Below are 25,983 nucleotides of genomic sequence, written 5' to 3'. Positions count from 1 at the left end.
ATCTTGACTTCCATTATTCCTTTACTTTTTTTTTTTTTGCGGTCCTGGGGATGGAACCCAAGGGCATTCTATCTCTGAGCTACACCCCCAGTCCTATCTTTATTTTTATTGTTTTTTTTCCTTTGGTGGTACTGGGGTTCCTGGAAGCCCTTCTACCTCCGGGCTACACTCCCAGACCTATTTTATACTTTTTTATTTTTGGAAACAGAGTCTCTTAAGACAGCGGGGCTGGCTTCGAACCTTTGCGATCCTCCTGTCTCTGCCTTCCAAGCGCGGGGATTATAAGCGTGTGCCAACACGCCTGGCTTATTTTTTATTTTGAAACAGGGTCTCACTGAGTTGCAAGGGGCCTAAGTAGCTGAGACTGTCCCCAAACTGTGATCCTCCTGTCTCAGCCTCCCAAATGCTAGAATAACAAGCATGTGCCACCACGCCCAGCTCCATTATTCCTTTTCTTTAAAGCCAAACATGAGCTACTTCAAGGAACTGGTCTTCAAAACTTGTAGAAAGCTCTGGCCTATATCACTACCTCCCTTATTAAATGGCCTGTGAACTTTTGCTCCTTACTCTTCTCAATGTAGTATGGGCTTTTCAAATGAAAGCACTCTATGCTTATCTCTGGACATTTGTTATCCATGATTAGGACATGATAAGCCCTATTTAAGGGTAAATGTTTTTTATGATACTTGCAAATTTGGTTGTGTTTACTTTGTATTATCACATACTTAGAGACAGTTGCAAACTATTCAGTACCATTACATTTATATATAATTAATTCCCAATTAAATTGGGTATGGTGACACAAACCTACAATCGAAGATGATGGTATGTGTGTGTATGTATGAATGTGTGTATGAATGTGTGTGTGTGTGTGTGTGTGTGTGTGTAGAAGAGAGAGCACACACCTAGCAAACAGTGCTCATTAAACATTTCTATTGATAATGATTATTTTGTTGGTGTTGAGAGAACTTAAATGGACTAATGAATTCAGGAAAGACATAGTATGGTTGCTTTCTTTCACATTTTAAATAGGTCTTACTCTAGCTGGTAAGAGAGAGATAACGGCTTTGAGTTAAAGATTAATAACCAGCCGGGCATAGTGGTGCAATCCTGTAATCCCAGTATGTGGAAAGCTGAAACAGGAGGATTGCAGGTTCAAGAATGGCCTCACCGGCATTGGAGCCTGCCGTGAGGCATGGCCGGTAATGGGGCCTCCGAGGCCAGGATAAGAGCCTGCCGAGGGGTTAGGCCGGTGCTGGGGCCAGCAAGGCCGGCATTGGAGCCTGCTGTGAGGCAAGGCTGGTGCTGGGGCCTCCGAGGCCAGGATCAGAGCCTGCTGAGGGGTTAGGCCAGTGCTGGGGCCAGTGAGGCCGGCATCGGAGCCTGCCGTGAGGCAAGGCGGGTACTGGGGACTCCGAGGCCGGGATTGGAGCCTGCCGAGGTGTTAGGCCAGAGCTGGGGCCAGTGAGGCCGGCATCGGAGCCTGCCGTGAGGCAAGGCCGGTACTGGGGCCTCCGAGGCCGGGATCGGAGTCTGCCTTGAGGCAAGGCTGGTACTGGGGCCTCCGAGGCCAGGATAAGAGCCTGCTGAGGGGTTAGGCTGGTGCTGGGGCCAGCGAGGCCGGCATTGGAGCCTGCTGTGAGGCATGGATGGTGCTGGGGTCTCCGAGGCCGGGATCGGAGCCTGCCGGTGTTGGGGCCAGTGAGGCTGGCATCGGAGCCTGCCGTGAGGCAAGGCTGGTACTGGGGCCTCCAAGGCCGGGATATGAGCCTGCCCAGGGGTTAGGCTGGTGCTGAGGCCAGCGAGGCCGGCATCGGAGCCTGCCATGAGGCATGGCCGGTGCTGGGGCCTCCAAGGCCGGGATTGGAGCCTGCTGAGGGGTTAGGCCGGTGCTGGGGCCAGCGAGGCTGGCATCGGAGCCTGCCGTGACGCAAGGCCGGTACTGGGGCCTCCGAGGCCAGGATAGGAGCCTGCCAAGGGGTTAGGCCGGTGCTGGGGCCAGCGAGGCCGGCATTGGAGCCTGCTGTGAGGCAAGGCCGGTGCTGGGGCCTCCGAGGCCAGGATCGGAGCCTGCCGTGAGGCAAGGCCGGTACTGGGGACTCCGAGGCCGGGATCGGAGCCTGCCGAGGTGTTAGGCCAGAGCTGGGGCCAGTGAGGCGGCATCGGAGCCTGCCGTGAGGCAAGGCTGGTACTGGGGCCTCCGAGGCCGGGATCGGAGTCTGCCTTGAGGCAAGGGTGGTACTGGGGCCTCCGAGGCCAGGATAAGAGCCTGCTGAGGGGTTAGGCCGGTGCTGGGGCCAGCGAGGCCGGCATTGGAGCCTGCTGTGAGGCATGGATGGTGCTGGGGTCTCCGAGGCCGGGATCGGAGCCTGCCGGTGCTGGGGCCAGCGAGGCTGGCATCGGAGCCTGCCGTGAGGCAAGGCTGGTACTGGGGCCTCCGAGGCTGGGATACGAGCCTGCACAGGGGTTAAGCTGGTGCTGGGGCTAGCGAGGCCGGCATCGGAGCCTGCCATGAGGTATGGCCGGTGCTGGGGCCTCCAAGGCCGGGATTGGAGCCTGCTGAGGGGTTAGGCCGGTGCTTGGGCCAGCGAGGCCGGCATCGGAGCCTGCCGTGACGCAGGGCCGGTACTGGGGCCTCCGAGGCCAGGATAGGAGCCTGCCGAGGGGTTAGGCCGGTGCTGGGGCTAGCGAGGCCGGCATCGGAGCCTGCTGTGAGGCAAGGCCGGTACTGGGGACTCCGAGGCCGGGAATGGAGCCTGCCGAGGTGTTAGGCCAGAGCTGAGGCCAGCAAGGCCGGCATCGGAGCCTGCCGTGAGGCAAGGCTGGTGCTGGGGCCTCAGAGGCTGGGATCGGAGCCTGCCGAGGGGTTAGGCTGGTGCTGGGGCCAGCGAGGCTGGCATCGGAGCCTGCCGTGAGGCTAGGCCGGTACTGGGGCCTCCGAGGCCGGGATCGGAATCCTGCCGAGGGGTTAGGCCGGTGCAGAGGCCAATGGCCAGCATCGGAGCCTGCCGTGACGCAAGGCCACTCCTGTGGCCTCCAAGGCCAGGATCGAAGCCAGCTGAGGGGTTAGGCCCGTGTGGGGGCCAGCGAGACCAGAACCGGGGCCTCCCATGAGGCAAGCCAGAGAGGTCTGGATCAGTCCACTGAGTAGCCAGGCCACTACTGGGGCCGTCAAGAGTGGGATCGGTACTTGCAATGCAGCATGCATAGAGAAATATCACAGAAAATATAAATCAGATGCTTCCCCTAATCAGCAATAACTAGGAGGAAAGGGGCAACAGGAAGAGGTTGATCTATAGAAAGGGCTCTATAGTGAAGCAACTAATGTGACCAATTAGAGGGTATGTAATAGTGGAGGCTGGAACCTCTTTAAAATGCAGGAGGTACATAAACAAATGTATCAAAGTTAATCACCAAAGAAGCATGGGATGGAGGGAGGGGGAGGGAATGGGATGGGGGCTGGATGAGGGCTAATTGGATGATGTGTGCTTGTATATCCTCTCAAGTCTTGTACTCCAATGTGATTGATATGACTACAATGCACCAATTTAAAAAATAAACAAATTAATTAAAAAAAAAAGAATGGCCTCAGCAAGTAGTGAGTTATTACTTTTTAAACTCTCAGCAAGCTAGTGAGATCCTGTTTCAAAACAAAAAATAGAAAGAGCTGGAGATGCAGCTTGAGGGTAGAATGCCCCTGGGTTCAATCCTCAATCACACACACACACACACACACACACACACACACACACACACACACAAAAGTAATAACTGCTCAATTTTAGCTCCCAGAGTAAAAAAAAAAAAAAAAAGGATCAAATATATATGCAATATATTATCAAAAGGGAGATAGATTGATTTAGACCGTACTTTGGGAAACAGAATGTCATCCATGAAGAAACTAACTACTCACAATAAAATGTAACTTCATAAACACAACACATACTCAATACTATAAGAATTTAAATGATAGTCACCAACTTTAGGGATCAAATATGCAAGAAATCAAGGGAAGAAAATATGATATTATTCTGAAATATGCAAAAGTTAATAAGAATTAAAAGAGACCAAGAAAAAGACCTGAACATAGTCCACATTTTCAAATATATCTCCTCGATGGTAGCGCACAGGTTGGTCCCACTGGCAATGTAAACTATGCTGCTGGTTGACTAGACGGCATATCTGATGATTTCCTGGAATAAGAAAGAAGTTACACAAGTGATAAGCATAGTTTCCAGGCCAATACGCCTTTCTTAGTCTAAGTTATTTTGTTTCAACCTCCCATCCCTCAGAGCCTACCAGAGTACTTCTTCAGGGGTACTTATACAGAGGAACATTAATTAATGATTAATTAAGCTGTTCTAATGAAGTCCCCATTTCTCCACCTATAAAACCAAAGGAGATTCTGCTATATGAGCACTGATGTATCCTCTGGCAGTTATATTCTATGACTATAAGATCTATTTATTACAAAAGTTAGCAAATTTTGGCCATCTCTCTGAAGAGAATTTGCCTTACATACTTCCTAGTTTTGTTTTGAATATATATAAAACACCCTCTGCTAACATTTTAATACAGACTGAATTGTAAATAATCTTAAAAACTGAACATATTCTATATACTCAAAATAATAAAGAACACCTGTTAAATGGATTGTAAAATGGACTGCAACTGATCACAGTTAAGGTTCAAAGGTTAAGAGTCTTTCCAGACCAATGTATTTATCCAGGGAGGAGATATAATTTAAGGGATTCTATTAATTTACTCTCTGGCATTGAGTTGCCAGATCTGCTCCCTTGGGATTTAATCAGAAACAAGACGTTATGAATACAACCAAGTCACTGATCTCCTGCCAACCCAGCTTCTCCTATGCAAGAGGTTCTATTTTTGGATCACAAACTCTTAAGAGATTTTAATAAAACTGTGTACCATATTTCCAGAAAAAGCACTGTGAACATAAAACACTTTTACACGTAATTTTGGAGATGATTTCAGAACCCCCTGAAGCTAATCTACTGACCTGGGTTTTAACAATTTCTGCCTGAGACAAATTCTATTCTAAAATCTTACTTCCAAAGTAGTTTTGTTTTTAAGGGAGCAAAAGGGGGGGGGGCAGGAGGATGCTTAGTTTTCTTGCCAGTTTGATCCAAAGAGTAAGTATGAGTTGTTTCTAAGGTGTGTCTGTCTGGCTTGTGTCTGCTTGGAGTAAGGCCTTGTTACTACGGAGTATGGTTTCTAAGACTAGTAACAACAGGCATCACCTGCGAGGCTGTTGGGAAGGCAGATCCTCAGGACCCACCTGAACCTGCTGAGCCAGGATTTTTACAAATCTCCAGGAGACTGATGTGCATATCAAAGGTGGAGAAATACAAGACCCCTAGAATCTGACTTAGTTTTTACTTTGAAATGTGAATGAAAAAAGGCAACCAAAATAGCTCCGCAGGCTTTCTGGTATAACTACTGTGATGAATCTTGATTTTAAGATGTAGAATAGTCATGAACAGAGCTCTCTACTGCCTACAGCTGCACGAAAGTTTTGAAAGGAAAGCAGGCTGGAAATGAACTTCCTACCTGGGTCGCTGCTTACCTAACTGTGCCTCTTTGGCCATCTGAGTCTCATGGATGATGTTCCTTAGGATTTGCTCCTCTTGAATCAGCTTGTGCTTTTCTAGGTTCTCCTGCTGTCTCAGGTAGTGGTCGTGCTGCTTCTGGTACTCTTTTAACTCATTCAGTGTTCGCTGGAGGGATCTTAACATTATTTAATACCAGAAAAAGTTAGTGCTTTACGACTGTAAAAACTTATTTAGAAGCCAGGTGTGGTGGTGCACGCTTGTAACACAGCATTTGGGAGCCTGAGACTGGAGGATCACGGTTCGCAGACAGCCTCAGCTACTTAGGCCCTCTGCACCTCAGTGAGACCCGGTTTCAAAATAAAGAATAAAAAAAAAAAAAAAAAAAATAGGGCAGGGGGTGTAGCTCGGAGGTCGAATGCCTCTGGGTTCCATCTCCAGACCCGGAAAACAAGAAACAAAACAAAAAAAAAACTTACTTAGATGCATAGATTTTCTGGTTCTCAGAGTAATTGGTAATTTTTTCCTTTTAACTAATGTACAATTTTGTACCAAAGGTTTAAGAATAGAAGGGCTAAATAATACTATTCTTTCATTAAAACTTGAGGACAAAAACATAAAAGTATAATTCTTCTCTTAAATACAACCATCTTTGACAGCAAATGATGTGTTGGGATTTCAGATGCCAAAAAAATACATCACACTGTCCTGCTTCCCCTAGTGTCTGACTGAGTGCACAGTCAGACGTGGTGTGACCAGGTTCTAGCGGCAGTTGCAGCGAGCCCGCTGCAAGTCCCCCCAAAGCCAAATCCTATCACCCCACACAAATCTGGTCTTCATCTGATGTCTCGCCTCTCACCTGCCTCCCTCCCTCCTGCCTCCCCCCCCCCTGCAGTACTGGGGATGGAATCCAGGGTCATTATACTTCAGAGCTATACCCCCACACCTACTTTTTATTCTTTATTTTGAAACAGGGTCTCACTCAGTTGTGGAAGCCTCATTAAGTAGCTGAGGCTGGCCGAAAACCTGTGATCCTCCTGTCTCAACCTCCCAAGTAATGAGATTATAAGCATGTACCACCACACCCAGCTCTGATTTCCCTTTCTCTGTACAAAAGTAGTGCTGACATTCACCCAGATGCCTGAACTAAAAACAAAACAAAACAACAAAATCCCTGCAAAAAACCTATCTACTCTAATATTTATCATATCTTAGTGGTGGAGATATATGAGTAAGCTGAATTAAATATTATACATTATATACATGTATTGACACTTGACATGGACCCCCCTAAATATGTAGTTTTATGTTTGTATATAGCAGTTAAAAAATAAGTTCAGAGATGGGAATGTGGTTCAGCTGTAGAGTGCTCACCTAGTATGTGAGAGGCCCTGGGTTTGATCCCAATACCACAAAAATAAACAAACAAATAAAATAATAAACATAAAGATAGAAAATGATACATACCATAAAAGACATCAACATATACTATACATTTTTATATATTTAATAATAACTCAATTTTCCCCCACAAAATCTGCATTAGTTCAACACTAAAAGCCTTTCTAGAATGGTCTTCTTTTCACTTTTTCTTTTCATTCTAAGGACAGGTCAAAGTTTAGGGCCAGAGTAGCCTGCTTTCGCATTTTAGTTTCTTGATTTACAGACTTTGGGGAAAATATCACAAACATTTGGCTTAGAAATATTCTTCTCTCCCTGATTTCACTAAATCAGCTACCTGATTATATTTAACCACCAAAACTTTTATTACCTACTACACTGCAACAAATGGACTTTTATGAACTATAAAGATTGTGGTAAGAGAGAGTTAGTTCAACTACTGGACATCATATTTGAAGAAGCCCAGCCAGGGCAGGTTCTGGCCAGGTATAATGAAAGGCCATTATTAATAAGCAAGCCATCATTCTTTCTTTTTCACTATATTATGCTTTAAACAGATTGGAAAGTAAACAAATACAAAAGTTTAATAACTTCTAAATCTCCATTTAACTCTCTAATAACAAGAAACCCAAAATATTAAAGATAATAATTCTGAGAAATGAATAACTCACTTTTTCTTTTTCCCTCTCCCTTTCTCCTTCCCTCTCCTCTTCCCTCCCCTCTTCCCTCCTTCCTATTGGTACTGGGGATTGAACCAAAGGGCTTTTTACCTCCAAGCTACACCATCAACCCTTTTTATTCTCAAACAGGGTCTTGCTAAGTTGCTGAGTATTGGCCTTGAACCCACAATCTTCCTGTCTCAGTCACCCAAGTACTGGGATTATAGGCATAAGCTACCACACCTGGCTGAACAATGTACTTTTGAGTTTATGTGAAGTAAAGTGTCTTAACTACTTCTATTATTTATGGAATCAAACATAACTTATTAAGTATATTGCAAGGATGAAGCACAAAAAAGTTCCATTACTGTACAACTTAAACATACATATCTGATTAAAATATGAACAAAATAATGTCTCTCAATGCCACTTAACATAACAACAGCCCAACCATAGGAAACAAAGGAGAGAAAAATGGAATACTACACACTCAAGTGATTTTACAGTATAACCTATGAAAAAAAATGTGATCAACAGAATTAATGAGTTATCTTGTAGCCTTTCCTATCTATCTGGCTCTGTAATTTTAATTCATGGCTAAAAACACAAAGATGTGGATGGCAGTATCTACTGTAAACATTCTGTAGTTCCTGGAAGCAATGGTCTTAGAAAAGTCCCCTCCATCACTAAGTTGTGCTAAGCCACCTGGATTTGGAGAAAAGGGCTAGTACTTGTAGTGATACCAAGGTTTCTTCCTTAATTCTCATGGTGAAGTTAACAGTGATACTGCCCTACACAGATCTACTTTAAGGGTCTATCGTGCTAATGTTTCAGTAAAGTTCTTTCTCCCAATTACCTGTGTTGAGCCTCCAATTTCTGTTCAAGTTTTTGCTGACATAGAACAGCATGCTTCCTCTTTATAGCTTGTTCAAACCCAGGTTTGGCTTGCAAAGCATGGTCATAACAGAGCACTGAGTGGTTATATTCCCCCAGCATCTGAAGAGACAAAATAAATACACAGAAAGAAACGTTATCCATGTCCTGTCTGCATGTGTCCAACCCCTAATTGCTTATGAAATCATGTCTATATCTCATTCTACAGTGAACATTAGTTTGACCAGCAGTCAAATCCCTACAGTATGAGGCATGTTACAGCTGACAGGCAGTGCTCTATTTAGGAGGTATAACTTGTACAATTTAAAATTCTAATACTATTTTTCATTTTTGTCAAGCTAGAACCAATATGATACAGTATTGGATTGAGGTATTTTTTTCCTCCCTATTTCTTAATTTCCATTGTTTGGACCAGATGAGGAAGAGAAAAAGGAAACATTCTACGAAGAGAAAAAAGCCAAAAAACCAGAAACAAAGCAGCAATAAGTAGCTAATGAGTCAAAGAGTGATATTTACTGCATAGATATTCCCCAGTGTGTAATAACTGGTGAAGAAGTCACTGTCATCCAGAGCTGCATGGACCACGACAGCAGCATCAGCGGAGAAGTGTGCTCTGTGCAAGACATTTGCCAAATTGACCAGCGCGATGTCTTTATTGTGCCTACAATGGAAGCAGTATAACTAGCCGTTAGGAAAGAAGCATGTGTTCTGCTACATAAGACAGTTTGACAGAGAATGACATTCAAAGTTTCTGGGTTTGGAAAAGTAGTTTTCAGTATGCTAATAAGTAGGGAAAGTAAGATACAAATAATGTTTCATTTTTATTTATTTTTGTTTCTTGGTATTAGGGATTGAACCCAGGAGCATTCTACCTCTGAGTTACACCCCCAGTCCGTCCATCCGTCCTTCCTTCCTTCTTTCTCTCTCTTTCTTTCTTTTTTGTGGTACTGAAGATTGAACCCAGGGGTGTATTTTATTCTTTATTTTGAAACAGGGTCTCACTAAGCTGTGGAGGGTCTCACTATGTAACCAAGGCTGGCCGCAAACCTGGATCCTTCTGTCTCAGCCTCCCAAGTACTGGAATTATAAGCATGAGCCTCCATGCCTAGCCTATTTTTTTTTTTTTTTAAACAAGTTAGATTCTGGCTTCAAATCTGTGATCTTCCAGCCGGGCGTGGTGGCGCACGCTTGTAATCCCAGCATTTGGGAGGCTGAGACCAGAGGATCGCGGTTCAAGGACAGCTTCAGCTACTTACTGAGGCCCTTTGCAACTCAGTGAGATCCGGTTTCAAAATAAATAATAAAAAATAGGGCAAGGGGTGTAGCTCGGAGGTCGAATGCCCCTGGGTTCCATTCCCAGACCTGAAAAAAAAAAAAAAAAAAATCTGTGATCTTGTCTCAGCTTCCCAAGTACTGGACTACAGGTATGTGCCACCACTTCTGGCTCAAACTGTTTCATTTTAAAATTACTGATGGTGAACAGTGACAACTACAAATTTTGTCACAAAAATTAGGTCTATAATGGAAGTCTGAGATAGGAGGATCATAGGTTCAAGGCCAGCCTCAGCAACTTAGTGAAACTGCCTCAAAATAAAGAATAAAAAAGGGCTAGAGGAGTAGCCCAGGGCTTAGAACCATCCTTTCTCAAGGCTCAATATCTGGTACAAAAAAGAAAAGAGAAGAAAAAGGTCTGGAAGATATTACATTATTTTAAAACCTATTTGGGATTTAGGCTTGCTTAAGAAAAGTTATATTTTAAGCTATGATAATTCTTCCAGTCAAGGTCCTTGCATTCAGGTCTCAAGTTGATCACAGAGCTTTTTACGTGATATATATTTTTTCCTTAATGAACATGAAAAGCATATTGCAAAATTATCACTGGGCTTTTTGGCATCTGTGATTTTTTTGTAATGGGACCACTTTCTTTGAGCAAGAGAGAAGAGAACAGGGTGCAGTGTCGCTTCTCATTGCTTTCTTGTGTTCTAATTCTTCAGGTCCTGAATAAGGTGGAAGACCAGGAGGCCCAGAAGAAGAGGACTCTTACCTGGAAGAGAAGTGCAGTGCTCGCATGGCACATTCCACTACCTGGTAGGGCTCATTTTTTATTCTCCAATAAAATGAAGCCATGTTATACAATACCCACGAGGATGAGTTCTGGAGATCAAACAAACAAGAACCACAATAAAATACAACTCAGGATGGTTGCTTTAACGGAAAATGTTCGAAACGAGCACCATGAACACTTCAGCTCTTGTGAAATTAAAGATGAAGAGGAGCAAGACTAATTATTGTAGTAGGAAAGCAGAGGATGGAGTACACAGATACTCTACTCCTGTAACCAAAGAGCCCTTCTACGAGATCAGTGAGTGAGTGCACAGAAGTGTGAACCTCAGAGAGACCATCCAACCCCAGGTTACCATTCCAGTGGGAAACAGAGCTCAATCTGTCGGCTCTGCTTCGGGACTTGAGTAATTTAGTTGCTAAGAAATTTCTAAGCAACTTCTAAATTCCAGCTGCATTCACATGAAATTCCTAAAATTAACATTTTACTAAGTTTTCTATTTATGTGATATCTTTAGTGAACAGACTTATGTTTTTATAAAAGATGAATTTTTGTCATCTTTTTATGTGTATTTAGAATGTAATTCAAACATTCAAGCTGTTAAGAATGATCTAGTTCATAGTACCTAAGTATATTATTTAGTCAAGTTAAACTGAAGTTTACATAGGCTTCTTCTGTGCCTGGAATTTTTTTGTGTCCTTCAACATATTTTGAATTTCAGCCACATAAAGGTCAAAACACTAAATTGAACCATGCTGAAAACTTAAGTGTAAATAAGTTCAAATCCAAGAAAAGTTTTACATTTCTGCCATGGAGAGAAAAATCAGAGTTTAAAATAAAGTGGAAAACATATTTACAGTACGTGTAATGGTCAAGGTTTAGTGTCTTTAACTATAAAGAGTATACATACTCTTTATATATATAAGATATAAAATATAAAATATAAAACATATAAAATATGAATTAGCTAATAAGCATGTGGACTATACAGCTTCATAAAGAAACACATTTTAAGAAAACAAGACTTCCTTTTACATACAAACTGGCAAAGATAATGAAGAATGCCAGTACTCACTGCTGGCTATACCATATATTAAATTCACATATTGATAACTATAGTTACTACAGCATTTTGGGGGCCATGTTAAAATATGATTACCTTGTGACCCTGGCAATCACATTACTAAAAATACATTCTTTTTCTTTTTCTAGAACATATGCACTTAAATAAAATCTAGGTAAATGTTATGATTATACATTTTATTTAATATCACTATAATTAATACTGTTTAGAAATAACCTGCATCTTATGATACTCCTTAGAAATAGAGAAGAGAAAAAAAAAAGAAATAGAGAAGAGAAAAAATTGTTATCTAAGTTCCCATATATGAGCTGGGCATGGTGGTGCACGCTTGTAACCCCAGCATTTGGGAGGCTTAGACAGGAGGATCTGTGTTTGTGGCCGGCCTCAGTTACTTAGTGAGGCCCTTTGCAACTCACTGAGACCCTGTTTCAAAATAAAGAATAAAAAATAGGGCTGGGGGTATAAAAAAAAAAAATCCCAAATATGCCTGGTGTGGTGACATATGCCTGTAATTTCAGTTTTGGAGAGACTGAGACAGGAGAATTGCAGATTCAAAACCAGCCTCAAAAACTTAGTGAGACTCTCAGCAATCTAGGATCCTGTTTCAAAATAAAAAATAAAAAGGGCTGGGGTGTTAGCTTGGAAGTAGATGGCCCCTGGGTTCAATCCCTAGTAACCCCCACCCTTCTCTGTCCACAAGTACATACACATTTACAGAGTAAACTCCCCCATGTTATCCTGAATTCTTTGGTCCTATTATATAATTCCTTCCCTCCCCCCATCCTTCCCTCTTTTCTTCCCTCCCCCGCCTCCCCGTACTAGAGATTGAACCCAGGGATGTTTTACTTCTGAGTTACACCCCCAACCCTCTGTATTTTTTATTTTGAAACAGAGTCTTGTGAAATTGCAGAGTTGGCCTGGAACCTGCAACCCTGTTTTAGCCTCTCAAGTACTGGGATTGCAGGCATATGCTACCATGCCCAGCTCCTTCCTGCTTGCATTATTCTTTTGATTAAAGAAAAAAATTTTTTTGGCGGCACTAGGGATTGAACCCAGGGGCATTCTACCTTCCAGCTATACCCCCCAGCAATATTTTTTATTCTTTATTTTGAAACAGGGTTTCACTAAGTTGTGGAGTTCCTCACTAAGTAGGTGAGGCTGGCTGGCCACAGACTTGGCGATCCTCCTGTCTCCGCCTCCCAAGCACTGGGATTACAAGTGTGCTGCCGCCACGCCTGGCTTCATTTTTTTCAAAGGAGATGTTCCTCAGGGTCTTGCTGATTGTCTCCCTATATAGCTGAGGCTGTTCTAGAGCTATAATCCTCCTGTTTAAACCTAAAAAATAAAGAAAATTACAGAAGATTTTATCGCTGGTCACGAGTCTTTTTCTTGTTTAGAGAAAAGTGATAATGTATGTATTGTGTATAGATTTATCAATGCTAAATTTTATTCCTCACTTAACATATATTAACTAGCCTATAAACCCAGTTACTTATACTGGTTTATAATTTTTTTTCATGAATTAGTTTAAATAAAACATTTCAGTATCTTTTTCTGGTAAAGAAACTAGTCCATCTATGTTTCCCCTACTGCTTAATATAATTATAATTTTTAATCATCCACAAGATAAAAAACAAGTGAGAAAGACATTTTCAGAGAGAAAAATCTCTCCTATTGACACAGAGTCTCCTGAGTCTTTGTTATTGATGACTTGCCTTCTGTAGACCTTCATGAATGAGATGGCCTATGTCATCTATACTTCTTCCTAAACGTTTAGATAAATATGTGAAGACTGGATCTTCCTTAGGTAATAGAGGCGCAGAAAGATTAACTCTCTCTTGTACACCCTAAAGAAAAGGAGAAAAAATAGTTAAAGGTTATATGATTATTATTTCAGTATCTTTTAGATTTTATTTTAGGAAAATTTTAAGAAGTAGATGTTTGTAAAATTATAACTCTATTTCAAAGAAAAGAACAAATTTTTGTAAGCAAGAGACCAAATAAAAGAAAATCAAATAAAAAAAAATCCTAAACTTCTTTACTTACTCGTAAATGCTGAAAAGCATGTATACTATATGGAAGCTCTAGAATTTTAGTGCAATCAGGTTGCTCAGGGTCTGGAGGTACAGGTGATTCTGTGTCTATATAATCTTCAGGGCTAAATCAAGAAATGAGAAATAATGAATGAAGAGAAGATAAAATCAACAGTACTTTTTTTAAGCCGGGCTTGGTGGCACGCGCTTGTAATCCCTGCACTTGGGAGGCTGAGACAGGAGGATAGCGCAGGTTTGAAGCCAGCTGAGGCTGGCTTAAGAGACCCTGTTTCCAAATAAAAAATATAAAACAGGTCTGGGAGTGTAGCCCAGAGGTAGAAGGTCCCTGGGTTCCATCCCCAGTACCACCAAACAAACTAACAAAACAAAACCCCCCAAAACAGTACTTTAATAAATGTCAAATTTTCTCCATGTTCTCATGGCATCTGAACTTTACAACCAATCATGAATCAAAATTTATACATTTTCATATAACACCAAAAGGAATCAAATATTTTGGGAACTCAAATGGGATAAGTCAAGAATTAAAAACTAGGTTGGTCACAAAATGTTAAAGGTCTTAAAGTTTTTTAAATGAATATATAACACTGTTAAATTCTATCTAGAAATGTTAGACTAATTACACTTCCACTGACAGCTCCTCTACCTTTTTACCATTTACTCACTTAAAATTTTTCAAATGTTGTAGATGAAAGTTATCTAAATATTTTAATTTATACTTATTTGATCATTTCTGAGAAATATTTTTTCCAAATGTTTATTGGTCATTTGCTTTAACTTTATAGTGCCTAATTTTTGACTATCATATTAAACATTTTTAATTCATTTGTAAGAATTCTGTGTGTAGTATATATTTTGAATTTTTAAATTTCAGTAAACGCACCTGTGATTGAAATTTACTTTTACTATAAAAATTATTTTTTTCTGATTTGAGAAAGGCCTGCTTAGGAAAAACACCTCTCGTTTTGGGAAGAGACTCTCTTTACCTGATGTCTTTGCTCTCCAGAGTTATGTATGTGCCATCATACAGATCCAGATCCCCTAAGGGCACCTTGGCTTTGATGCAGTCTGGATCTTCTTTATTATGTCTCTGTTCCAGTCCCGTGTCTCTGTCCTCATTCTCTTCTATGTGAATTTTTTGAGCAACTAATTGCTTCTGTTGAGAAGAAAATGGAAGCAGAATGGATTTTTCTAATATTTCAGTCTAGATATTAATGAAGAGAAAGGAGAATTTAATGAGTGTCAGAGAAGTCAGACAATCCTCTAGGAAGACAGGGATTCTGAAAACACCTTTGGTCATCTTAGTTAACACATGTAAGTTCCCCTAAAAGGTGTTCACATGCAGAGAGTAGGAGAACATGACATTTATAGTTCTGGCACTTGAGCCCCTCATAACGTGACTTCTGACCTCCTACACAGTACCTCCCATCTCTGCCTTTTTTCTTCAAAACAAGCCAAATGTGGCGGTGCATACCAGTGATGCTAATACTTGGGAGGCTAAGATACGAGGACGGCAGGTTCAGTGCTAGCCTCTGTAACTTAGCAAGGCCCTCAGAAATTTAGTGAGACCCTGTTTCAAAAGAAAAAAATAAAGACTGGGATGGTGGTACATGCTTATAATCTCAGAACTTGGAAAGCTGAGGAGGATTGCAGGTTTGTAGCTCTCCTCAGCAACTTAGTGAGGCCGTCTACAACTTAGATAGATCCTATTTCAAAATAAAAAAATAGAGTAGACCTGGGCATATAGCTCACAGGTAGAATGTCCCTGGATTCAATCCCCAGTGCCTCCTCAAAGAAAAAGGGTGGGGTATAGCTCAGAGGTAGAAAACCCCTGTGTTTGACCCCTAGTAACACACACACACACACACACAAACAGGGGGTGTAGTTCATTGGTAGAGTACCCTGGTTTTAATCCCCAATACCCCCCATTAAATCAATCAATCAATCAATCAATCAATCAATCAATCAATAACCAGACAAAAGGAAAACCGGTGTGATGGCAACACGCTTATGATCCCAATATTTGGGAGGCTGAAACAGGAGAATTCAAGATTCCTGGACAGCCACAGCAACTTAGTGAGGGTCTCTGCAACTTAGACTGTTTCAAAAATAAAAATAAAATAGGGCTGGGGGTGTTGCTCAGAAGTAGAATCCCCCAAAGTTCAACTCAAATACCAGAAAAAAAAAAGAAGGAAAAAATGAAAAAGACAAAAAGAAAGCCAGGCACAGTAACATACATGTAATCCCACTTATTCATAAAGATAAGGCAGGAGGATCATAAGTTCAAAGCCAGCCTGGACAACTTAGTGAGACTTGATCCAAAACAATAAAAATAAAAGGGCTCAGGGTATAGCTCAATGATAGAACACTTGTCTAAGATGCTTGAGGTCCTAGGTTCAATACCCACTACTGCAAAAGAGAAAACAAAAACAAAAACAAAAAAACCCCACCCACAACAAAACAAAACAATCTCCACAACATTATACACGTACAAAATAATTCCTTAATATCAAATATGAAGTTTATAACTTCACAACTATATTTTCTCCGTTTTTAAATATGGGTGTGTTGCTGTGCTGTGTTGGTGCAGGCTTGTAATTCCAGTACTTGGGAGGCTGAGAGAGAAGGATTGCAGGTTTGCAGCCAGTCTCAGCTACTTAAGAGAGGCCTTCTGCAACTTAGTAAGACTCTGTTTCAAAAATTAAGAATAAAAAATAGGACTAGGAGTGTAGCTCAGAGGTAGAAGGCCTCTGGGTTCAATCTCCTGTACTTAAAAAAAAAAAAAAGGTGTGTTTGTTTGAATCAGAATCCAATGAAGCTCCCTTACTCTACAATTGGTTGATTTGTCTAAGCCTAATATCTGGTGGTTACTCTTCTGGTTCCTTTTTTTCGACTTGTAACTTACTTGTCAAGTAAACTGGGTTGTTTGTCATGTAGTTTGCCATTCTATTTGAATTTGCTGATTGAATCTCCAAGGTTCATTTAACATGCTCCTCTGTCCTCTCTCTGTCTTTCGTGAATATTGGCAGTAGGATTTTGGGTAATATAACCTTTTTATGTCAGTCTCATGAAGCCTGAAGAAGTCATAATAATCTTAGGGAGAAAATAGGACATAGGAGGGACTTTAGATAACAGAGGAGAAACTTTAGATGAGTAAAGAAGGTGACCTGAGGAAGATGGGCGAGGGGAGGCACACTAATGCATGATGTACATTCAAAAACATCAAAGTCAAGCCGGGCGTGGTGGCACACGCTTGTAATCCCTGCGCTTGGGAGGCAGAGACAGGAGGATTGCGCAGGTTCGAAGCCAGCCGTGCTGGCTTAAGAGACCCTGTTTCCAAATAAAAAAAGTATAAAAATAGGTCTGGGAGTGTAGCCCGGAGGTAGGAGGGTTTCCAGAAACCCCAGTACCACCATTAAAAAAAAAAGAAACATCAAAGTCGGTCACTAAGCTGAACATAAGGAGAGAGGAAGGAGGAAATGGGGTTGGAACTAGGAAAGGGCTAAATGAGTGATGAATGCATGTATGCCTCTACCATCTGTACCTCATAATGATGTATGATTACAATGCACCAGAAACAAAAAATAAGATGAAATAAAATAAAAACATAGGATGGCAAAAAAACCATTTACGTTGAAAAATAATACTATGCTTTGTTTAGTTTTTTGCACGGTTACTTAAAAGATGGTGATATTCTAAAGTTTTAAATATATTTGCCAATAAATTTTCCAATAGGACTTTGTAGGTAATCTGCTTTATCTAGTCTCCTTGCTTTGAGTCTATCAATGATGAACACATTTATATTTTTAGCCTAGATCTTTCCTCGAGTTCATAATTGAAGAACCAACTTCATTCCTTTTCTTTTTTTTGCGGTATCAGGGATGGAACCCAGGGGTATTGTACCTCCAAGCCACACCCCCAGTCTTAGTTTTTAGTCTTTTTATTTTTGAAATAGGGTCTCACTGAGTTGCAAGGGGCCTAAGTAGCTGAGGCTGTCCACAAACCATGATCCTCTGGTCTCTGCCTCCCGAATGCTGGGATTACAAGCATGTGCCACCATGCCCGGCTCATTCTTGAATATCTATACTTGGGATATCTAAGTGGCATCTCGAATCCTGCATCTCCTTCAGTCTTCTCTAACTTAGTCAATGTCAACTTCATCTCTGCAATCACTTAGTTAAAAAACCCCTGAGTATTCCTTCACCCCGATCCATCTCTGTCTCTCTCTTCACAACGACTCCATGACCATCCCCTATAGTTAATAGTTTTGTTGTTGCTTTCAGGTTCCACCTACTTCCCACATCCAGAATCAGATCTTATAATTTTTGGGTTCCTACCCCAAAGTAATATTGTACCCTGAAATGGCGCTAAAGAAGAAAGATGTAATTACTCAACTACTGGATGATGTGTTTCCCCATTCTGACCAGATTCTGCCTTGTCTTTTTGCTCTTTTTATCCATATTCTTTCTACGAGTAGACTGGCTCCACATTAGTCTTCAAGCAGTGACCCTGGTTCTGTTTCTTCATCTTACATATAACACGGTCATCTCTTCAACTCCACAAGCTAAAATACTAGACACCACAGCCTGTGCCTGGTATTGGTTCTGCAGGTCTGTTTGTAGCTTGGGCACATTCCTGATTCGGCGTTTTTATTCATTTTGGTTTCATTTTATATTGCTTTTAAGTCTGGCTATGTTTTATTTTGATGTCTATGAAACAGCAGAAGTATACTTAAGTATAAACTACCTCAACTGAATTTGGTGGTCAACATTTTTCATTTGCACTTCATACCTTAGTAAATGGCATTTCCCCCAACTTAAATCTTCTATTTACCTCATATCCTATCACACTGCCTACTAAATAGAGGTAGCAATAAGCATCTGTGTTTATGCATCTAAAAATAAAAACTACCTTTTGAACCACTGCTTCTTTTTAGGAACTATGTTTGAATAAAAACAGATCATGCTTCCAAACATGAAGCTCTATAAGTATTGTCTTATTCTTAGTATTAAAACAAAAATCAACACTTCCAAATTTACGAGTGATCAAACAGTAGGGTCACTGTGAAAGATAATTTAAAAAAAAGTTGTGGTGCTCTAATCCTGTAAATATCCTAAAAATACTACTACCTATGCAATGCTGGTAAACCTGTGCTAATGGTCATAATTCTTAATGCACATAAACTTTAAAAATACATAATGCATATATCAACTTCTTATATAAATGATAGACAAATCAGTCTGAATTCATGTCAGTGAAATTCAAAGCCTTTGCAATAACTAAAAAATATTTACACAGCTTCACAGGAATGCCAGCTTTGGCCAAGAGACACAGCTTTTATTTCTGGGTCCGTTATAGTTTTCTAACTCTCATTTGGTAATTTAACTTACTTCTTATACAACTTATAGTTTCCTTGTGATGTGGATTCAATTTTCACTGTAATTTTATGAGAAAAAACAGTTTTTCAAGTAATTTTATTAAGCAAAATTAGTTTATGAAAATCAATTCTAAAGGTAAAGCTGATTCTACTAAAAAGTCAGATTTTATTGCACTTTTAATTTTCAAGCTTTTAAAGGTATACAATGATTAAGGCTTTTTCACGTCAACCATAAGAACATACCACAGCAAGACTCTAGTTTTTAGTATTTGAGAATGAGCAAGAATTAAAAATGTTTAAGTTATTAAAACTTTCTTTCTTTTCATATTTTACCCAAACTCTTTTTCTAAGAATATCATCAGAGATCATATCCTTTTCAAAGTTGATGTTAAAACCTAATCATAGAAACAGTATTCAAGGATAAATAAATCAAAAGTTAGGCACGTACCCACATTAGGGTAGGGTAGTCTGTTTCTCTTACTACTGCTCAAATATCACTTTGACAAGATAATTTAAAGTGGTATATTCTTGTGGAAGTCGGAAGAGTCAGTCTTAGGAGACCATAGCTTCAGCTCTTCTGAGAACACAACACTAGCTCCTGAAAGATGCTATGAGTCTCAGCTGTATCTCACACGTGCAACTGCCTTACCTCCAATTCTTTGAGGTAGTTTACTGTTGTTTCTTGTCTCATTAATATGACTAAGTCATGAGGATGCTTCAAGTTCATTGGTGAGTCCACCTGTAAGGAAGCAACAATAAATGAAACTCACTTCATTAAGTCTGAATTAATAAAATCTACTTTAAATATGATTTGAATAATTGTTCTTTCACTATTATAATTTGTGTTAGCTGCTTAGTAAAGTTCAAGGGGTATTTCAGGAGTGATCACATAAAAACTGGGGTGTAATCAGTGGTCGAGTGTGTGCTTAGAGGTACAAGGCCCTGTATTCAATTTTCAGGACCAAAAAAAAAAAAAAAAAAAAGAAATTAAAATAAAAAAGCGATCACATGTAAATTTTAGCAAAGAAGATATTCAAAAGTAGTCCCTTGAACTCCAACTTGAGATAGCAAGCATTTGAAGTAAATATTCTGACTTTACAGGTCATAGATTTATTCAAGAAGAAAGCAATGAACAAGAAGTAATTTCCTTAAAAGATGTTTCATTGCTGGTAATAATAATAAAAGGTGATTGTTTTATTTTGATAGAACATTCAGCATCTAAATAGGTTTGAAAGCAATAAAAGAAAACTATTACAAAAAAACCCTTATTTTTAAGCAGCAGCGAATTCACCGAGTCCACGAGAGCTCCATCTGCACACTCAACAACAGTGAGTCAAATTGTGGCCCCTAGAGGAGAAATCTCAGTACTGTACTCCCAGGGACTTGACCCAGTGGGGGAGTGGCGGTGGCAGAGATATCACACCATAGGAGAATGCCCAATCTGGCACCCCCTATGGTCTAAAGCAGCCTCGATTGACTCCCTGGGTCTGAGACTCTGCGATACAACCCAGTAAAGGAGTAGTGGGGACTGAGATACCACAGACTCGAGATCCAGAGCACCTTAAGTGAAGTCGTAGTGACCCAAGGGAAGAACCCAGAGAAGGCACAAACTTCCGAAATCATGGGAAAGAGGAATAACAATGGAGCAATGAATGCCCACAACATCAGAACTCAATAAAACAGAAAATCAGAGATTTCTAGAAGATCAAATCAGGAAAATAACTGTAGAAATAATAGAGGTGCTTCGAAAAGAACTCAGAGACAAAAGGAGATAAAGGATGCAATTAATGAAGTAAAGGCCTCAATTCAAAGTACAAACAACCGATTAGACCACAAGGAGAATAGAATCTTGCTCCTAGAAGATGATCATTCAAAAAATGAACGCATAGTTTCTAATTTAGGAAAAAAAATCCGACAGCAGGAATCTGACATTGAAGAAATATGGGCCCATTTTAAGAGAGCTAAACTAAGAATAATTGGAATAGAGGAGAGAAAAGGTGAAACCAAAGGGATCAACAATCTTTTCAAGGAAGTAATAGCAGAAAATTTTCCAAACGTAGAGCAAGAGGTCAATACACAGGTCCAGGAAACTTATAGAACTCCCTTTAGACAGGATCGGAGAAGAGGATCCCCACGCCACATAATTGTCAAAATGACCAATGTGGAAGCCAAGCAGAGAATCTTAAAGGCAACAAAAACAAAGGGCCAAGTGACATTCAGAGGCAAACCAATTAGAATCACTCCAGACTTCCCAAACCAAGTCATGAGAGCCAGAAGGGCTTGGAGTAACATATTCCAAACTCTGAAAGAAAACAACTTCCAGCCAAAAATTTCCTACCCAGCAAAACTTTCTACCAAATTAGATGGGGAAATAAGAAGCTTCCATGACAAACAGAAACTGAAGGAATTTATGTCTTCAAAACCAGCGCTAGAGAAAATACTCAAAGAGATGAACTACAAAGAAGAAATAGGTAACACACCAGAACCAGAGAAACAAGATTTTCCATCCAACAGACAACTAAGATTAGTTATCTGTGGAAATTCATTATTTATTAGTCTTTTACCTATCTCTAAATTGTATTGTTTGCTTTAATTGTTGCTAATTTTTAGGATTTCTAGTTGGAATATTAATATACCTTCAGATATAGCATTTGGAAATATTTTATCCCATTATATCAGTAACTTTTAACTGCTTACATTGTCTTTGGATATACAATATTTTTTTTTATTTTTTAGGGAGTTTATTTATCCTTTTGTTTCCTGTGCCATTGAAATCATATCCAAGAAATCACTGCCAATTTCAGTGTTGTGAGGTTTTATGATCCAGATTTTCTTCTAAAAGTTTATAGTCTTAAGATTTATATTTAGGTCTTTTATCTATTTTGAGTTAATATTTGTATATGTGTTAGGTAAGGGTCCAATTTTATTCTTTTTCATGTAATTATTATTTTTCAACAATATTTAATTAAAAGATTATTATTTCCTCCACCAAATGTTCGTGGAAACCTTGTCAAAAATAACTTGACAATATATGGAAGAATTTATCTCTAGGCTTTTATTTAACTCAAATGGTTTATATATCTGCCTTTAGAACAGTATTACACTGTTTCAATTACTGTAGCTTTATATGGTTTGAAATCAGAAAATATACATCTTCTAGCTTTGTTCTTTTTCGAGATTGTTTTGGGTATCTAGAGTCTATAATCCATATCAGGATAGATTTTTTCTGAAAAATAAATAAATAAATGTATGATAGTTTCACCTAAAAAAAAAGAAAAGAAAAAATATTCTCTGGTAAGAAAGAAAGCAAAAACAAATAATGAAATGTTATCTTTAAGTCATCAAAAGCTTGGTATCAGACAAATGAAACTGTTATGTGAGATTATCAATGTTAATATTGGATAAATTGCTATAAAACTAGATGTCAACCACTAAGCCAAGCATGGGAAGGAGGGATGGGGAGGGAATGGGGTGGGGATCGGGTAGGGGCTAACTGGGCGATGTGTGCATGTATGTCTACAAAAGTATTTTCTTTATGCCATTATGATGTATGAATACATTGCACCAATAAAAAATAAATTTAAAAAAACCCTTATTTTTGAAAGCTACTTGTAGAAGTCATAAATCAAAGGTAATTTAAGATAACCTTGAGATCTGTTACTTATAGCTCATGTTCCCTGAATCAGATCAAGCAACTATGTTGTTGAATATGTAAAAAAAAGAACGCTCAGCTGGGCGTGGCGCCTCATAATTGTAATCCCAGTACTTGGGAGGCTGAGACAGCTACGTAGTGAGGCCCTGTTTCAAAAATACAGAATAAAAAATAGGGCTGGGCTGTAGTTTGAGGAAGAATACCCCTGAGTTCAATCCCCAGTCCCCCCCAAATAACAATAATAATAATAATAATAATAATAATAATAATAAATGAATAAAAAAAAGAGCTCTTACATACTGACAGGATGCATATATATATATATATATATATATATATATATATATATATATATGTATGTTGTTTGGAGTATTGTTTGACAACATATAACAAAATGTTAAAAGTACAGTCTTTGATTTAGCAAAACAAACTTTTAGAAGCTACCCTAAGACATTCTTAAACAACTAGGCAAAAATATATTTACATATACTATAATATTTTTAGTTAACACAGCAACAACCTAATTCCATCCATAAAAAAATGGAGAGATCTGTCTAATATATAAGAGCTATATAACCAGTAGCCAGAAACAAAAGAGCTTTAATAAAATGAAGCCACAGGAAGTCTCCTCACGCTGTAACTGTTTAGACATTAAGAGAGAGCTATTTAGCACACTATATTTTAAAGGGGTTCTCTTTTTTTGGTGATACTGGAGTGGAACACAGAGGCTTTCTACCTCTGGGCTATACTCCCAGACCTGTTTTTATATTTTATTTGGAAACTGGGTCTCACTAAGTTGCTGAGAGCCTCATTAAGTAGCTGAGGCTGGCTTCGAACCTGTGCGATCCTCCTGTCTCCACCGTGTGCCACCACGCCTGGCTAGCACACTATATTTTAAAATGAAGTTTTTTAGAAAAAAACAAAAACAAAAAACCCCCCAAAAAACAAAAAACAAAACTGGAGGAGAGAGGAAGATGTGTGGGAATATTTCCAAATAACCTAACCATTTTGTTTACAAGCTATTTGGAGAACTGCAAGAAGAATGAAAGAATAAAACAAATGATTTACAATAAAGAACTATTTAAAGAAAAATCTTAGTTTTAGGTTAAACAGTCACTAGTAATCAGAGTTTTATTATTTTCCTATAACATTGGTCAGGCCAACATTCAATGGTGAGGAAGCACTTTTCATTTCTTGAAGCTTTTAGTTCAGCAAAGCCACAGCAGCTAGAGGTATAAAGATAAAATTATTAGCAGAAGGGAAGAGTGTCTACTAACAGCTGTGTTTCTCTTTTTGCGGTGACAACAAATGGCATGGATCTTTGCCAGATAAAGTCTTAGCAAAGGGAAGATTTAGAACCTGACATATTTTTACTGGGATAAGTTCAAGTTCTTAAATTTTAAGATGTTATGATTATCTGTGGCAAATGTCAACTTGAATTTCTCTTCTTTTGAATATTTCTCTGAAAATTATCAGAGGGCTTGTTTGACAACTTTGTAAATATTACAAAATTCATTCCACCAATAAATATATGTTAATTCCATGATGAGTTGATATTTGGAGCCTATGTTGTCCCATGATATATACAATATGTAAAGGAATGGCAATGCCTTCAAAAATCTTGGTCATTTACAAGAGGCGATTATTAGAAGCTAGGAGCGAGGTGTGACAAGTATAAGAGGGGCAGATTAAAAGAAGGCACGATGCACACACAAGATATCAAAGCATTTATAGCTTCTCACAAGGGGCAAGCTTTTCACAATTTCTATACTGCACAAACACAATAAATGAAGCTTATAATGACCTGAAACCGCGTGTGTGTGTGTGTGTGTGTGTGTGTGTGTGTGTACTGGGGATTGAAGCCAGAGGCATTCTACCTCCAAGCTACATTCCCAGCCCTAATTTATTCTTTATTTTGAAACAGCATCTCACTAAGTTGTGGAGGGCCTAAGTAGCTGAGGCTGGCCGAAAACCTGCAATCTTCCTGCCTTAGCCTCCCAAGGACTGGGATTACAAGTATGCACCACCACGCCTGGCTGACCTGAAACACTTTTTAAAAAAGAATTATTTTCATTCTACTTTGAACAAATATGAAATAGATTTAGAGCAAAATTTATACCATAGGGAATAACTGACTAAGTATTTGGGAACTGGGCTATGTGGAACTCTATTATCCAGAATGATTCATTCTCTAAGTATTCTAGGTAAGCAAAATTTTACTGTTATTATAACAATTTTTATAGTAAAGAAAATGACAAAACTCATACAAAGCAATTCAATTTTATTTTCCTTTGAATACATGTATTCAATTATATATAATAGTGGTAAATATCTTATATCAAATTCATTTTCATATATTTTATTTGTTGCTTTCTCTAATTAGTCAAGATATTGTTAGTATTCACACCTGTAATCCAGAGTCATGTCTTCATGAATTCAATAAACTTATGTCATAAATAGAAAGATCACTATATGAAGGCAATTACTTCATTGTCAAATGAGATTAAAGGAAAACATTTTAAATATGAATTAGAACAGCCGGGGTGTGGTGGCGCACGCTTGTAATCCCCGCGCTTGAGAGGCGGAGACAGGAGGATCGGCAGGTTCAAAGCCAGCCGTGCTGGCTAAAGAGACCCTGTTTCCAAAAATAAAACAGCATAAAATAGGTCTGGGAGTGTAGCCTGGAGGTGGAAGGGCTTCCAAAAAAAAAAAAAAAAAAAAAAAAAAAAACGGAATGAAATTTTAATACTCTGGCATAGTCAATTAAAAAAATCTTCTGGTTAATTTAGAAACTAAGGACTGAATATTTCAGAAAGTCATTTATTTCAGGATTTTAGGTTATTTAAATATAAGACACTATAATGAGCTGGGTGTTGTAGTACACACCTATATTTCCAGTTCTTGGTAGGCCGAGGCTGGAGGATCAAAATCAGCTTCAGCCCATTATGATGTATAAATACAATCACTAATAAAAATATATAAAAAAATAAATATCAGCTCCAGCAACTTATTGAGCTCCCTCAACACTTAGTGAAATCCAGTGTCAAAATAAAAAAGGACATAGAGTTGGATGTATAGTTCAGAGGTAGAATATCTCTGGTTTTAATTCCCAGTACTGCAGTAAAGACAGTATAATGAAAAACATAAATTCTCCAAAGCCACCAAGATTTTACCTTCATGTAAAATCTGAAATGATCCTGCTTATTGGATATTTTTAGTTTTTGTTGTCC

At 39.3% G+C, this 25,983-nt stretch overlaps 1 protein-coding gene across 5 annotated transcripts in view; it reads right to left on the bottom strand.

Moving 5' to 3' along the window:
* TTC17 (tetratricopeptide repeat domain 17) overlaps window positions 1-25,983 on the bottom strand; it is a gene marked incomplete at both ends in the record, with an annotated part of 116,657 nt that overhangs the window by 72,841 nt on the left and 17,833 nt on the right. For 2 of the 5 annotated variants that reach the window (XM_080717759.1, XM_080717760.1), the window contains 9 exons: window positions 4,081-4,193; window positions 5,588-5,748; window positions 8,487-8,626; window positions 9,041-9,185; window positions 10,569-10,678; window positions 13,386-13,517; window positions 13,717-13,828; window positions 14,711-14,880; window positions 19,751-19,840. In XM_080717759.1, the coding sequence (XP_080573885.1) occupies window positions 4,081-4,193; window positions 5,588-5,748; window positions 8,487-8,626; window positions 9,041-9,185; window positions 10,569-10,678; window positions 13,386-13,517; window positions 13,717-13,828; window positions 14,711-14,880; window positions 19,751-19,840 (1,173 nt within the window). The remainder of the gene's footprint in view (window positions 1-4,080; window positions 4,194-5,587; window positions 5,749-8,486; window positions 8,627-9,040; window positions 9,186-10,568; window positions 10,679-13,385; window positions 13,518-13,716; window positions 13,829-14,710; window positions 14,881-19,750; window positions 19,841-25,983) is intronic. The other 3 variants (XM_080717761.1, XM_080717762.1, XM_080717763.1) reach the window with 3 other exon arrangements.

Source organism: Muscardinus avellanarius (genome assembly GCF_963383645.1).
Source record: "Muscardinus avellanarius genome assembly, chromosome: 1".
NCBI classification, from domain to species: Eukaryota; Metazoa; Chordata; class Mammalia; order Rodentia; family Gliridae; genus Muscardinus; species Muscardinus avellanarius.
This window is presented reverse-complemented; position numbering and strand designations above follow the sequence as displayed.